A 15,893-nucleotide genomic window follows, 5' to 3' on the forward strand; every position below is an offset into this window, starting at 1 on the left:
TCAAAGGGCCCTTTGAAACCCTCTGAATACCTTTCTTGGCTGACCAGATTTTGCCCTGCTCCCGCTCCTTGAAACCTCCCAATTCACAGCCAAGGCAGCAGCACTGATTTGGAGAAGTCACGGGCGTGATTTGCATCCATGATTCCTCAGCCCTCCTTTATCTCTACAAAAGGGAAAGAGGCTGAGGTGGGGCATGGTGAGCTGGCAGGGCCGCCTGGACGTTGGGCTTTGTAGGGTGTCAGTACTGCTAACGTCCGCTTTTCTGCTTTAGGATCAGATGTCAGCGAGCGCACAGGTTGGAAGCAGCAGGTTTCCAAGGGGCGATGCTGACTCTGAGCCAGAGGAAGGAGATGTGATGCACCTGCATTGCCTGAGCCGAGGCCTCCGCCATCATCCCGCTGTGTTTGTGTGCCTCTGCCAACCCAGCTGGGTGTGTTAAGCACGCCTCTCCCTTGTGTCTTGCAGGTAGAGGACGCCATGCTTATGTTTGACAAGACGACCAACAGGCATAGAGGTAAGAGAGCAGCAGCTCAGCCATCACCTTTGTGACAGAGTCGGCATGCTGAGCACAGCCAAAATCAGTGTCAGCGTGGTGACCGTGTGGCTAAATGCAGTGGAGCTAAATCAGCAGAGCTCCTCATGTTTGAGACAGCTCCCTGTGTCCTGTGGGTGTACGGAGGAAGGGCTGTGTGACATGTAATGCCACGTCCCATGTGGGTTTTCGTATTGGAGCTGATTTCTCTGGTCAGCCTGATGACTTACGTTTGGGAGGATCACTGTCAGGCTCTGTGCAGTCCCCAGAGGTGGTGAAGCCCGGCGCCAGCGTGTGGCACAGGGAAGGGAGCTGCATCAGAGCGAGGGAAAGTCTCTGTGTCCCCACTGTTCACCCCGTGGGATGTGCATCCGAGCAGGGTCAGCCCCAACCCTGCTGGTAGAACTGCATACACTCCTGTTCCCTGCACACACGTCATCCCTGCAGTGCTGGTCGCTGTGCTGCCCACCTGCCCTCTGTTTGCAGTGCTCCTGGTAGAGCCATGCTCACAGCTCGGGGTCCTGCAGTGGTGCTGGGCTCACACCAGGTGTTGCCATGTGGCGCAGAAGTGCTGAGATCCAGACGTGCTGGTGGCACTGGGGGTGTTGGCTGGGGCTGCTGTTCAGGGAACCTGAAGTGATGTTCCCTGGCCCAGAGTCAGTGGGGCCTGGCTGCTGGCTCAGATGATATCATTTACATGTAGTTGTGGGAAAGGTGACCAAGTGGGCTTGCAAAGCTTGAGGACCATGGCTGTTCTCCCTGGATCCACCCATGTCACAGGATGTGCAGAGGCTGTACCAGGGCGGTGGGTGTTGGGGTGAGCTGGGTGTAAAGTAGGGGTTGAGACCAGGATATCAGGGTGCTGAGCCCCTCGCTGGGGTTGTGAAGTTTGGGGCTGCTCATCATGTGTCGATAACAGTGAGCAAGATCTCCAGAAAACGAATCCCATCCACATATTTCAGTGGACAGATAAGGTTTCATTATTGCTTGTACAGCTCTGTGAAAATGAGCTGAGGATTATTTCAGCTTTATGGCCTTTCCTTTCAGCAGAAATAAATGATGCTGCGGTCCGGGTGAGCGCCTCGCACTGAGGAGCAGAGCTCCAGCAGAGCCTTAGCAGCTGGGGAGCCCCGGGGGCATGAGGAGCACTGTGCCACCATTCCCTTGCAGTGGGACCGATGGGTGCTGCCTCCTCCTGCTCTCACGAAGCGTGTTTGGAGGCAGCACAGCTTGTGGCTCCCGCAGGGGTGCACAGCTGGAGGTCTGTCCTGCGGCCTTCACGCTCCGGCCACGTCTGCGCCGTGGCTCTCGGAGGGGCTTGCTCAATTGACACAGCTGTTGTCTCAGCCACGGCTGCTTCAGCTTCCTGGTCAGCAGCGGTCCTTGTCACTCACAGCCCAAGGGCAGCCCTGCTGGGATCGGCCCGAGTTCTTGCAGGAAGGAGCCAGCCCTGCAGCAGGGGGACACTGCGGCTGAGCTCTGACCTTCACCTCTGCCATGGAGCGGAGGGAGGAAGAAGCAAGCATAACAACTCAGGAGGCGCAGCCGTCTTTGGCCCCGTGTCTGAGCTGAGCCTGTCTCCCCAGACATTTTCTCCTTCCCTGTGCAGGTAGCTGCCACTAATCAGGCTAATGAGCTGCCGGGCAGGCTGTCATCGTGGAGCGGGTTCTGTGGCATCGATCGTTTATAAAATCACCCTGGATTTTACAAATTGTGACATTCTGATTGTGTTGGAAACACGTTTAAAATGCAGTAGCATGCGAGCAGCAGCGTTAATAGCAATTCTTAAAACCACTTGTGGGTTGCAATCTGTATCGTCAAATTAGCCAAGGGAAAGAGAAATGGCAGATAAAATATCCGCTGTGGTTTACTGTAGTTAGTGTATGCCTAGAATGATCAACGTGAGCAAGGAAAAGTATTAGAATTCACTCTCTGCTGCTGCAAGGAAATGGAGGATGTCTGTTGGTGTAAGGCTGTCCCATGTGTGCTGCCTGTGTGCTCCGGTAGCAGTTGGTGTGGCCATGCTCACATGTAGCCCCCACAGACGGAGGCAATCCCAGAACTGCTCAGTGCTGAGCAGTGTTAGTAATGCCTTGGGAGGCCTCAAATGAAACGCTGATGGAGCAATGGAGCACAGAACTTTCATACCCTTTAAAATATTATCAAGCGAACCACTTTGCTTCCTCTGTGATGTCCTTTTGTTTTCTGATACCCCATCACTCCTTCATGGTCTGTGAAGGAAGTGAGAGGCAGAGCTGCTGCATCTCCATCTTATCTGCCTCGCCACGCGGGTGGGCAGCTGGCAGTTTGTGCGCACGCCGTGGGAGCAGCACTCGCTGCTTGGAGCTCTGTTGGAAAAGCAGGCTGACCTTGGTGGGACCAGGCTCGTGCTGCGAGGCCCCTCCTCAGCAGTGGGATGCAAAGGGTGGACGTGTAGAAGGCCGCTGTCCGCATCGCCTTCTTTTATGATTCCATTTGTTTCTGGGTAAGGTTGGTAATGTGGAATTTCTGTGCCCTGCACTGTACTTCTACATTTCTGTATAGGGAGAAAAAACACACAAGTTCCGTAAGCACTGTGGAAGATCACTTTTATCACTTCTTTTGCTGCCTAAAATTTCACAGAGCTGAAAATCACTGGGTCAGTCTTGAAAGGATTCAGTAATTGGAAAGTAGAAGCGAGGGTGGTGTTATTTCGTTACCCTTGCAAAGAGCAGATAAAATCTTGAGTTCAGCATTAGTTATTGATCTTTGGGGTTGGAGGGAACCTTGCAAGATGATGATGCCCTTCTGCCTTCACTGCACAGACAGGTGTGGGGCACATCCCTGGGGGTGCCCTGCCTGGAGCTGCTGGCTGCTGAGCAAGGGCTGTGGGAGCAGGCTCATCTCCCCACCCTTGGTTCTTAGCAGAAGGGAAAGCAGGGTGCAGTGTCTCCTGATGGATGAATTTGCTCAGGAACCCCTTTCTCCCTTTTCTTTCTGTGGCTGTTAAGCAAGTAGGTGGACACTAGTCAGGAGAAGGCGATGGGGAGAGGTGGTGCCCTGGGGTGCTCTCTGTGGGCAGTGCCCATACCCCATGCTGCCTGCAGGGCTGTGTGCTGTGCTGCAGCAGTCCCACAGCTTGACTGTGCAGAAAGGAAAATAAAGATTTTGACTGATTGAATCCCCCAAGTCGTAATTGCTGGTATTAAATGTAATGCTATATGTTTTCCAAAGCTGTGCAGCCCCCAGAGTTATTTTCATATCAATTAACTCTCACGTGGTTCGGAATGGCAGGGGAGAGAGGAGGGAAGTGACAGCATGTGATTTGGGCTTCTTTAATCTGAAAACTAAACAAAATTAAAGTCAGACAGGCCGGCTGCGCGATGCGCGGTGTCCCACGTGTGGGCGCTCAGAGCATCGCCCCAGCCCAGCGCAGAGCTCAGTGACTGCCCTGCATGGCAGTGCTGCTGCCCCTGTGCTCACTGCAGGAAGAGGGGGCGCTGCCAGCGGGACGCTGCGGGGCTCTGCCAGGGAGGGTGCTTTTCTCAGGAGTAAAACTGCCTTTTGCGTTGCCCGACTGCCAGAACCTCAGTCTTGCAGTTGACCTCTGAAGTTCTAATTGACATTTTTCTAGATGAGATATAAATATAATTAAGAGTCACAGCAATTATTTGTTTATCGCCGTCTCTCTCAAGCAGAGCAAGGTCACGTGTGTTTAAAAAGACATCGCTAAGCGGTTTTGAGGAGAGTGTTTAAAACATAGAGAAGTCATTGCCTGCTTTGGTCCTCCGGAGCACAGCTGTGTCTGCTGAACCGCGCCTGGGGAGCTGGGATGGAGCCTGCAGCCTTTGGAAGGAGGCGGCTGCAGGGAAGCTCCTCCTGGCTCTGACCCGGGGCCTTTGGAAAAGCATCCGCACGGGGCTGGCATTTGTTGAGTGCAGTGAGTGCTGTAAGAGCTTTGGATGAAAGTCGTGACATAAGATATAAATGGAGGCAGCATTATTGTTAGCGCTTTGCTGGATGAGGATGGCTTTTATTCCCTTGTCGCTTCTATCGCTTCGTAAATGAGCCTCTGGAGAGCGCGGCTGTGCAGAGCGCAGCGTTCCCAGCAGCAGAGCCCAACCCGGGGCAGTGCTGTGAGGAGCAGCGGCTCCGTGTCAGTCTGCTGCCCAGCCAGCGGGCTGGGGAGAGGAGCTGCACATGGTTTGTAAGCAAATACTTGCTTCAAAACTTCCAAGGAGGGCTGTGAAGATTAATTAGTTAATATTATTTACCATTTACAGACCTATCAGTGGAAGTGGTGATGGCTGAGCTACAGTGCCATCATTCACACCTATCTGTTGGGTTTGCAGTTATGACATGTGCCATATTAATATTTCATGTGTGTACGCTTTTAATATCACATCCTCACTTATAAATATTCATGTCATAAACCATATTAATGACAGCAAGGCTGAAGCAGAGCGCTCCCAGCTCTTTGCCTCCCATCCCGAGGTCAGACCCACGCCGGGTGGGATGCAGGAGCCGGGCTGCAGCCTGTAGGTTTGGAGTGGCCCTGCAGCCCACCCGTGTCCATCCCCCACCATGTGGGTCTGCACGCTGTGTCCCAGCCCTGCCTCCTGCATGGTGCTCCCAGCACCGCTCGTTTCTTCTGTGCCAGCAGCCACAAAGCGAGCAGGAGGGGCCACCAAGCCTTGTGCCCCTCAGCCTTGGGCTCTGGTTTCCTGGCCGGCGCCACTTACTGCTGCATCAGAGCACCTTGCACGAGGTGCAGGAATAAATGCATTTAAGCCAGTAACAGCCCTGCATCCTGGGAGGTTCTGTGTCAGAGCGGCAGATAGGTGCTGGCCATGCGTCTCCAGGTAATTATAGGATGCTCTGTGCCAGCCCCACACCGGGTAGCACCACCTGAGGCTCAGAGCAGCGGCCCAGCTGGGTCCTGCTGCTGTTCTTCCTTGCTCCATTTTGGACCAGTGGTGGAAGCTGCATCCAGAGGAGCAGAAGGAGCCAACAGCTGCACTGTCCAGGACACACAGAAGGCACAGACATGTGTGAATGCTTATTCTGAAAGAGGGAGAGCTTGGCTTGCTAGCGGCACTCAGGGGATGGCATGACATTTTTATTTTCTCATTTTACAAACAAATGTGGTAATAAAATGGAAAAAAAAGTCCCACCAACCTGCAGTAAAGGTTGCAAACCCAACATGGCAATTAGTTTGGAAGTCTCCAGCTGCACAATTAGACTCTAAGGTAAATACCAACTTAAAAGAATATTGCAGAGGACAGGGGATCTGGAACACCCATCCCAGAGGAGGAGTTGGTGGAGCTCCGGGCTGGGGGCAGCAGAACCTCCAGAGCAACAGGGGCATTTCCATCCCGTGGAGCCTCAGTTCACAGTCCCTGCCTCGAGGAGCTCCCACTCACTCAGTGCTGAGCGGTGTCAACAGCTTAGTGTAATTAGACTGTGGTAGCGCTGGAGTGTGCAAAGTAAATCAGTGGAGCCCTTCTCATCTCTGGAAGGTTCTTCAGGAACCTGAAGGTGAGGATTGTGCAAATATTTAAGACAGTTTTTGAATTATAATGGCTGTGTTACTTGTCAGCATGCTGGATGGGATGAGTGCTTGCAGCAGGAGCAGGCAGCACCATCCTCAGCATTGAGAAGGCAGTGAGGTAATGTAGTAGGACTGCAGTTCCGCACTTTGCCACCTTCCTCCCCACTGCTGGGCAGCCGGTGTGAGCCCAGAGAAATTAGCAGAAGTGCTGATGGTCTTTGCATGGAAGGGAGCCTGCACCGCTCTGACGGCTCACTGGTGGGACCAGAAGCCTTCTGCCTGCATGGAGCAGCAGGACGTGATTATCAGGTAGTGCTGCGGTCTTGTGGGACTGTTTGAAAATGTTAATTGCAGAAAAGCCAGAAGCAGGAGGAGAACAAAATGCAGCATTTACATAGATGGGTAGTCTTACTACAGCGAGCAGAATTAAAATTGGTGGAGTGACCTTGAGAAGGCAGCAGCTATTGCAAAACGTGCGATGGGAGCACAGGGCACCCTGCAGTGCTCCGTCCTGCTGCATTCTGTTCTGCTCCCAGTGCATTGCTGGAAGCGTTCTGGTGCAGCCGCTCAGTCCACATTGGGGCACAGATCTCTGATTTCTTCCTGCGACATCCATGCTCTGTATCTGCTGTGATGATAAAGGTTTCAGAGCCTTCTGAAAGCAGTGGGGGCATTCCTAGCAGCGCGGGGGCACAAGTGCTGCGCCACGTTCCTCCCATACCTTCCTGCTGCCAGCCAGTGCCCGTGTGCTGCCGCTGCCTTTCTTTGCAGAAGGGCACAGCTCAGAGCTCCCAGAGATCTAATCAAGCAGATAACACCTCCTCAGGTCCTGGAATCCAGCAGTCAGGGTGACACAAACAGTGCTGGTGGCACCAGAAGCTCTGCGCTGCCCCTGAGCAGTGCTGCTTTCCAGGCAGCTGTTGCCCTAAAACAAAGAGTGCAGCTCCTGTATGGGTGCACCTCATCAGTGCTCCTCTGTTAGCACCCTAGGGGCTGTTATATCACTGCCATGGGTGCTGGGATGCAGGGCTGTCACTGACCGAGCTGGTGTGCTTTGTGCTGTTCCCCATCAGTGCCCTCTTACCTGTGCTCCAGTGTCTTTCCCAGAACACCAGGTTTTAACTCAAGATTTCTTTAATTAACTTGATAAATACATTCTGGCAAGGAGTGATTCTGCTTATTGTATGTTGTTTTTTTTTACCTATAGCTGAGGTATGAACATCTGGTGGGTTTTTTTGCTGGATGTGATAGAATAAGTTGAAGAACAGCTTCTTGCAAAAGACTGCAGGTCAGCGGTTTTGCTGAGGTTTTGTTGTTGTTGTTGTTAATTTATATAGTGGTTTTTGGACCAGGAAAAGCACCTTAAAGTAACGTGATAATTTGGAGATCTGTTTAGAAACACCTCCAGATGCTCACGGCGCCCAGCAGAGCATCCAGCCAGAGGCACTGCTGTGGATGGGGCATGCAGCTCCATCCGTGCTGGGAAAGTCCTCCCCTGACCCCAGGTACAGCCCCCACCCATCCCTCCATGTCCCCAGGGAGAAGCCCGGTGAGGGGCTGTTCTGTGTGACTGTGGTAACAGCTTCACAGCGGCTGTTGGGTTCCCTGCAGGGCAGCAGCCTGCCTGCGTCCCCGCGGCCAGGGCTTGGAGGTGGGCAGCGCAGGGCAGGAGCAGCTGCAGAGCGCAGAGGGGAGCAGCTGCAGCAGGAAATTAGTCATCGGGGGAAGAAATGGATTTGATAAATAATAAAACAGTGGCATTAACAACAGATGCTTTCCAGGTCAGGTGACTTGGGTAGAAGAACCCAGCAACTGTGGGCAGTGGTATGAAAAATAGGTGTCTGTGTTTACTGATGGGTCCGTATGAAGAGGTGTGTGACTGAGCGTGTAGCCCAGGAGGGTGCAGTGCTGTGTCCCTGCATTGGGTGACTGAGCCTGTCAGCTCTTCACAGCCCTGCACCAACCTCTCCCTGAGAATGGCCCAGTTTGTTTTTATATTCCTACTTTTCGTTTTATTAACTGTTTGGATTTGTAAAATACCGTGTCCTATACAGTGGTTCCTTTATGGTGATTTACTATGCTCTTCTTATCTTTCACCTTAAGTCTTTGATAAGAATGTTTTAAAAATGAAATTGCTACCTGACACCATTATCAGCTCTTGGCTGCCTGCCGAGGGGAGGGGGTTATTGGGGACACAGGCTTCCCAGAGCCGGGGCTGATGGCACACGGGGTGTCCGCAGGGATTGGGCACAGGGCTGACAGCAGGGCTCAGCTGGAGATGGGGCAAAGTGACCGGGAGCGACACAAGGGTGGCACGGCTGCTCCTCACCCTGCTCTGCACCGTGGCCCTGTGGGATCGTATCAAACTCAGCACTGCTGTGTCTGGGTGCTGCCCCGGGGCGGGTGGCAGCAGCAGCGTTTGGCTGTGGGGCCGTTCCGTTTGCCCCCAGTGCCAGAAAAGCCCACCTGGGGCTCAGGTTGTTGTTATTGGCATCGCGGTGCTGCTGCGAGACTCCTGCGCGTTTGGGTAATTGAAATGTTTGTGACGCGCGCGCTGTGCCCGCTGGATGTCATTTATCAGTGGGAAGGCATCAGCGGTGGGAATATCAGTAAATAGAACTGTCTGACGTGGCAGGTCATTTTTATTTTAATGTAGTAGATTTAATGAACTCTTGTCTTTATAATTCATGGTACTTGCTGAATGCATCCATTTCCCCTCCTTAATGACGTTCGGTACAGATCTGTCCTTTGTTAGAGGGCTTTATTACGGCTGCAGAATTCGGCTCTCCCCGAGTTGTCATGATCTGCTCCCGAAGCACGGAGGGCCGTGTAATGGATTGCTGCCCTTTACATTCGGAACTATTAGTGATAAACATGGCCCAAAACTTCCCCGAGTAGTTCATGCATTATTAATGGTCGTTACAACCAGTCTCTCTGCGGGATGCTCGCCAGCCCTGCCCATGTGCTTGGGGCACCGCCGTGGGCCCTGTGCGCTGGGGTCACAGCAGTAGAAGCTCCCATATCTGCCATCGAGTGATTTAATAGCATTTGTGTCCAGCCTAACCCAATCTACCTCACCTCACAGAGAAGAAAAAAATAATCCTGCATCAAAATTACTGCTTTTGGAGCTGTCTTGTCTCTTTTGAGTAGGAACTGGAGACAACTAGACAAGCTTCAATGAAAGCGAATAAAGAAACATTACTTTCTGAACACAATCTTCTGTTACCAGTCACTTTTCAACAGACATTCAATCAAAATGCTAATAGCAAAGGCAACAAGGGAGCGAGGTTATTGTAATACTAATTGATAGGCTGCGGGGATGGGTTGTGATAAGTGCTGCTGAAGATGTATTTTTGAAATACGATTCTCTTTAATTACAATGATACTAATAAAAAGGAACAAATGATTTAATGATAGTTTTCTAGGTAATGGCTTAAAGATTTTGTTCAAGTTATTTTGTAGCCTTTAAAAAAAAAAAACAGGAACTGTGAAAACCTTAAAAATGAAGCCATCGCTGAAGGTAGTGACTTCATCCGGACTTGTGTGGCTATTTTGCATCAGAATTAACTGTCAAATATGAAGCTCTTGAATAAGAAATCCAATCATTTATTTCCACAATAGACTTTGCTGGAAGCCCACGGTAGAAGCCACGTTGCACGTAGGAGTGCATTTACTATCTAATACTTGAAGAACAGGATCAACTGTGCGGGGCTTTGGGATGCCTCGCAGGAGGGGCAGGCTGTGCTGCGGGGTGCAGGTCTGGCTGTGGTGTGGGGTTTCTGCCCGCTGTGCCCTGCGGGAGCTGAGAGGAAGGGCGGCTCCATTTCAGCTAATTGTCAATAGATTAATTGATAGCGAAACAAAAGCGGCTTTTTCGAGTGGAGAGGTGTTTTGCTTTTGTTGACGTGGGTGGGGGCTTTTCTGGGGCAGGAAGGATGAGCTCTCTTGCCTTTCAATTTGTCAGGCTCTCTCTCAAAGATCTGCCACAGAAGAAAGGGTAATTAATAGGCTTGAAGTCATTTCCGATGTGTCAGTATTTCTGCCTTGCTTCCAAGTGATAATGTTCGCTGGCTCGAGGCCTCCAGGGAGCCTTCCATCTTATTAACTTGTCTGGGAGAAGCAGTGAGTGGGGACAGCTTGGGCCAGTGGGTGACATGAAATAAGGATTTGTGGTGTAGTGAGCTGTAAACACTGCGGCCGATTGAGTAAAAAGTGGGAAGGAGAAAAAATAAAAAAGAAGGGAAAACAGTTCTAAAAAGGCACTCGTCACCAGCATAGCAGCACATGGCAGGGGATGATGTGTGCTTTGTTCGGGCTGACCTGCAGCAACGAGCCCAGTGGAGCACACAGAGCTGTGCCCTGCATCCAACCCCTGGGGTGCGTGCCCATGGTCTTCAGCGCCTCATTCTTTGCTGTGCTGTTCCACGGGCAGGGCAGCTCCTGTCCAAGACTGGGAGGGGAAGGAGCAGCCATGCTGTGGTGCCAAGACGTTCACTGAGGGTTTTGGTAACCGTTCCTGCCTCACAGCTGTGCTTGGTCCTGCTGGGTGTGAGCAGAGCTCTGCCCAGGTGTCGTTAATCCTGCAGATGAGAAGTCAGGCAGCTGCAGGTGGGTTCAGCCCTCGGTGCTGGGCAGTGCCCAGGTGTATTTAATTCTGCAGAGGAGAAATAAAGTGGCTGCAGCTGGGCTCAGCTCCTGGGTGTGCTGAGCTGCTCTGGGGTTTCAGCAGAAGCTGTGGGGTGCTGTGGGGTGCTGTGGGGAGAGGCAGAGGTGTCCATGTGCTCCCTGGGCAGAGCAGGAGGAGATGCCCCAGAGCGGTGGTCTGTGCCTCCGAGCTGCTGTGTCTCGAGCGGTGCTGCTCCTTGCTGCTGTTGGAGCTCTGACCTGTGGGCTTACAGAAGGTGAGCTTATATCTATGTGTTTAAGATTTTTTGGCTTTGTTTTGTTTTGTTTTGTTCGTAAGTTTCCCTTTGTAGCAGAAGCGTAAGGGTGGTTTCGTTGTCTCTTAAAGACAAACCCAGCAGAGGCAGTGCTGGTCTCAGCCATGTACTAACTGTTCCTTGGAGATGTTCCCCTTTTATTCTTTGAAGCAGCAGACCTTGGTGTGTAGGGTCACTGGGAAGGAACAGGATGTCTTTCACGTATTGACGGATTTGTTTCTTCTCTCTTCCCTCACACTCCTGTTTGTCAGGCTCACTTCTCATTTTCCAGAGAAATGATTGTGACTAAATGCCTCTGACAGCCTCTTTGCAAAGTGTGAGGTGGGCATGATGGGGAAAGCAGCCGCCTCGGAGCAGGGCGGTGATGAGCTGCTCCCTGGGACAGCTGGGCTCCTCCACTGCTCTGCCTGTTCCCCTTGTAAGCACTTACTGGGAAGGCACCGCTATAATCTAATTAAAATTGGTTTTAATATTCTGTGAAAATTAAAACCGAATCCTTCCTGCTAGAAAGAATGACCGTGCATGTATTAGTCCTCTGTGTCGTCGTTGTTGTTGGCTTGCTCAAATATTAACGCTGCCTGCACGCTCAGAATGGTGGTTTGTGTCCATTAGCAGAGCTTAATTCTCAAATTAAATGGTGAACAGTACAGAGGAGGTGGAAGCTGGCTGCTGGATTATTTTTTTTAATGTTAATGGTACATCCTGGAGGAAAATAAGGGAAGAGGGTACAGTGCAGTGTTATTGCTATGGAATGAAAATAAAGCCTCATTATTTGAGGATGGGATTTAGTGGCTGAGGGTTTGCTCTTCATCTGAAGCTCCGTCCTGAATGCTCCCAGTTAATTGCCTGCTGAGAGATGGGCATTGCTAATGCTACCAGGAATGTCCCAGGCTGGGGATGGCAGCCATGTCAGTGCTGCTGGATCGTGTGCTCATCTGCACTCCCCTCTTTTTTCCTGGGAGTTTAGAGTTCTTGCCAGCTGAAGGACATGGATAGCCACTGTGTACAGATCTGGTACAGGGGTGGAAATGAGGAAAATACTGCCTTTCAGGTTAACAGGTAGGAAATATGCTATTTGAGATTTAGGTCAGATTTGGTCCTGCAGGGGAAAGTTTTTTGGGAAGTAAAAAAAAAAAAAAAAAAAAAAAAAAAAAAAAAACAACTTAAAGCTGCAATGTATTTTTGTATTTGGCCTTGTGCTGAGCATGGAAAAGGACCTCTGGTTGCTGAAACCTCCATGTGCAGCTCTGCCCCTTCTGCACAGGTTGGAAGCATGCTGCAGATATCTCTGTTCCTGATCTATTGGAAGTTTTCATGACTGACTGGTGGAAAGCCTGCTTTTGTGTTGCTTGTGGGCAGAAGATAAACCGGATGCTGCTGGGGTTATCTCCAGAGCACAGCGTGGTCAGAGTGCAGGGGAGCAGTGGCCCTGGGCTGGCTGTGAGGGATGGGGCTCAGTGCCCATGCAGGGGGATCTGCTGCAAAGCATCACCACAGCGGTGTGGGGCTCGGGGCTGGTTTGGGGCCGTGAGCAGAGCAGGGAGGATCAGCAGCATTAGGCCTGGCTGCTGCCCTCGTGGGAGCCGGGTGCTAATAAAGCTGTACCAGGCTGAAAGGACACGGAAACACCGCTTTGTAGCTATGGCAACTTGGGAAACAAGGGCTGCGTGGAGTATTTTGAAGGAGAGCCCTTATTATCAAGAGTTCGAAGGGAAGGTTCTTAGCAACGCAGGAGGCTTGGCAAGGTAATTAGACTAGCTGCTCTTGGAGCAAATGCGGGCTCTTGCATTGCGTTTCTAGAGCTTCTGGCCTTGCTGAGAAACCCAGCACCAGTGGTATTCTGCCACCCAGCTCCTCTCCATGCTCTCATTCTGCCCGTCCCCATGCTCAGGGCAGCTGCAGTCAGAGTGCCCCTGGTTAATGGGGTGCCATCCACCGGCTTGCTGTCTCTGCTGCAGGGGACACGGCAGGGTTGGCTGTGTTCAGCCTTGCTGCAGGTTCTCTGTGTGCTGGTGGCAGGGCCCAGCTCTGAACCTGGGTTTGCCTGTTGCTGCCAGGTGGTGGATAGCAATGTACTTGCCTTTTGTCCGCTGCCTTGAGCTCATTAAATGGCTTTAACAGTTTGCAGGTGCCAGACTTGATAGAGGAGAAGCAATGTGATGCTTAGTTGAGAGTGATGATTTCCATCTAAAGCAAAGGACCCGTTCCCTCTGCTCAGAATGATGCGGTACGGTTGGTACAGGTGTGGGAAGTCAGAGCTGAGGGACTAAAGACCACCTTGCCCTTGCAGTGTGGCAAAACCTGCTGTGTCTGCTGGGCTCCCCAGTCCCTTCTCAGCGTTAAGTGCGTGATGCCCATTTAAAGACCAGATTGCAGGGCAGAGGGCCTCAGCTGGGCTCAGCAGACATTGAAGTAATCTGATAGATCGATCGCTCTCTTTATACTGGCTCCCATGGCTGCACAGTCCATTGAGGGAAATGATTTTAGCTGCTGGCCTGCAGTGTGCCCGCCTGAGGTACAAGCAGGCATGGCTGTGTTGTTAGTGTGCCTGGTGAAGGAGTGCACCGTGCAGTTGATGGAAGCTTGATGTCAGGTGGGTGTCAGTCCTGCCAGACTGAGATGACAGTGGCATCGTGCAGCAGATCAAAGCATTAAGTCTTTAAAACCATATGTTCGATGTGTCATATCACAGAAGCTTTATATTCTTGGTGATAACAATCAGCAATGCATTATCTGTGTTTCCTCGACTGTGTGTTTTTTACAAGCTGATAAACTTTGAGCCGGATGGGAATCAATTGGGCCTTGTCCTTAATGTCTTAATCAGCCTCAGAGGAGTGCAGCCGGGGTGGTAACGGCGGAACCAGCACCTCTCCATGGAGTCTGTGCCTGTGGTGTGACCCCTCAGTGCAGGGGAGCACCCACGCAAAGGGCAGCAGCCTGAGTGGGGAGGCCTGGGGAACCAAGGAGGAAGAAGCCAGGAGTGTGAAGGAGGTGGCTTTGCTGTCTGCCAGCCCTGCCCTCCAGCTCACAGCGGCACAGCAATATGTGCTGTTGGTGCTTGAGAAGAATGCTCCCCTTGCTTGGCATCTTCCAGCAGTAGGCTGGAATTAGTACTTTCTTTTGGTGTGTGGTGATTTATTTTGTTAAAAACCAAGGCATTATTCCTAATTATGCAGTTTTATGAGGGTATGCATAGCAGCATTCTTCCTGCGGTAGGCTGTGGGAGCTGGCATAATATTTAAATAGGAGCCCTGGGGAAAGGACATGCTTGCATTCAGAGGAGGCTCCGCGCAGTTGCGGGCTCAGCCTATTGAACTAGCGTATAATTACCTCTATTCAGCACTGCCGCTCCAGTTATCAGCCGGCCGTCAGGGGAAGGCCAGCGCTTTAAAATGACATAGATTGTTAGAGAACATCAAACTTTTTTTAATACAGTTAATGATCCTCAGCTATAAATAGTCTGTTCCCATTGACTGGCAATAAGGCTTTTGTGCTGTGCCTCGCAGAGCTGCAAGGCTTTTCTTGGTTTGTTTTTTTTCTTTCTTTCTCCATATAGGGACTTTCATCCCGATTGTTTTACAAACAGCAGCTCTCCCTTTCTGCATCACAAGATGTAGGTCCTATAGAGTGGGGTTATGCCCAAGGTCACTGAGGGCTGATGGGTGAGGGAGATGTGGGCCTGGTAGCTCTGTCCCCATGTTGGTCAGCCCTCTACCTCCCATGTGGATGGGGACAGGCTCGACATCCCCACACCTCTCCAGTGCCACCCAATGGTCCTGTGGGAATGGCCATCCCTACCTTGTTAGTAAGACAGGCAGCTTTTGTGTGTGCTGTGCCCCAGAGGTTTGCTCATTATCTTTCAAGTTGGACTAGCAGTGTAGGTCAGTGGAGGAGAAATTTGGGGCTGCCAGCTCTGTGTTCCCCTGCTGCCAGACAGTGTGTGTGATGAGGAGCTGTGTACTGATGGAGGAAATCCCAGAGCAAAAGAACATTTGCAGAGAGGCAGGGAGGGGGAAGTGGGGGGGGCACTGTGTGCTTTACCCTTGGTAATTTAATCTGGTGACTGTAACTTGATTCATACCTAAGGTGAGCCCCAGCAACTGCTTGAAAACTCAGCATGTGATGACCACAGCCCATTACAGTTCTCTGCAGACATGGCTGCTTTTACACACTGTAGCAAATGATTCTGTTTTTGCAACTGTCAGTGATAACGTTTTTCTCAAAAACAGTATGAAAGATCATAGACTTCATTTCTTCGATCTCTGGGGTTGATTGTTCCTGCAAGGGCTGGACTTAAACACAAAGGCTGAAGATTGAGGCAGGGTAATACCTGCCACAGCTTTGTTCTTGAGTGCCTGTGGACACAATAGGAAAAGGTTACCTCTTCTCCAAGGCCATCTCTTTGTCCAACTTGAAGACCAGGAAGTAAAGTGTTCTCACCTGAACCTTGATGCCTGCATGGCAGGACCAGGCCGTGTCTCCGTGACTGTGCGTGCTCCATCAGCTGGGCTGGGGCTGCTGGCAGTGCTGTGTGCTGCTGCAGGTATGAGCAGAGGCTGTTGGCTGGGTGTGGATGTGGGGGTCTGGGCCAGTGGAGGTCAGAGATGGTGCAGCAGTGGATGGGGAGGCATGGGCACCCCGGGCACAGCACTCTGCAGGGAACACCTCTCTTTGCTTTCCCTGCCAGCGTGTGCTCCTGAAGAGCAGCTGCCAGGGAAGCAAAGCTTCCCATCGTATCTGGCGAGTGTTGGAAAGCATACTGAAATTATGGATGTGATTAGCAGGGGGACCTGGGCTCTGTGCCTGTGCTGTGCCCATCTCGGAGCCGTGTTGTTCTGTTACCAGCAGATCTGTGTCACAAAGCTGCTCGGCGCTGTGTGGTCCCTATTAA

General features: G+C 51.5%; 1 protein-coding gene across 16 annotated transcripts in view; it reads left to right on the forward strand.

Annotated features, from left to right (window-relative positions):
• Positions 1–15,893, forward strand: part of MSI2 (musashi RNA binding protein 2) — a 184,098-nt gene that overhangs the window by 113,067 nt on the left and 55,138 nt on the right. For 15 of the 16 annotated variants that reach the window (XM_048967182.1, XM_048967175.1, XM_048967170.1 and 12 more), the window contains one exon: positions 466–514. The exons of the other annotated variant lie outside the window; for it this stretch is intronic. In XM_048967182.1, coding sequence (XP_048823139.1) covers positions 466–514 — 49 coding nt within the window. The remainder of the gene's footprint in view (positions 1–465; positions 515–15,893) is intronic. 16 annotated transcript variants of the gene reach the window in all.

The sequence above is a fragment of the Lagopus muta genome, chromosome 20, assembly GCF_023343835.1.
Source record: "Lagopus muta isolate bLagMut1 chromosome 20, bLagMut1 primary, whole genome shotgun sequence".
Lineage (NCBI taxonomy): Eukaryota > Metazoa > Chordata > Aves > Galliformes > Phasianidae > Lagopus > Lagopus muta.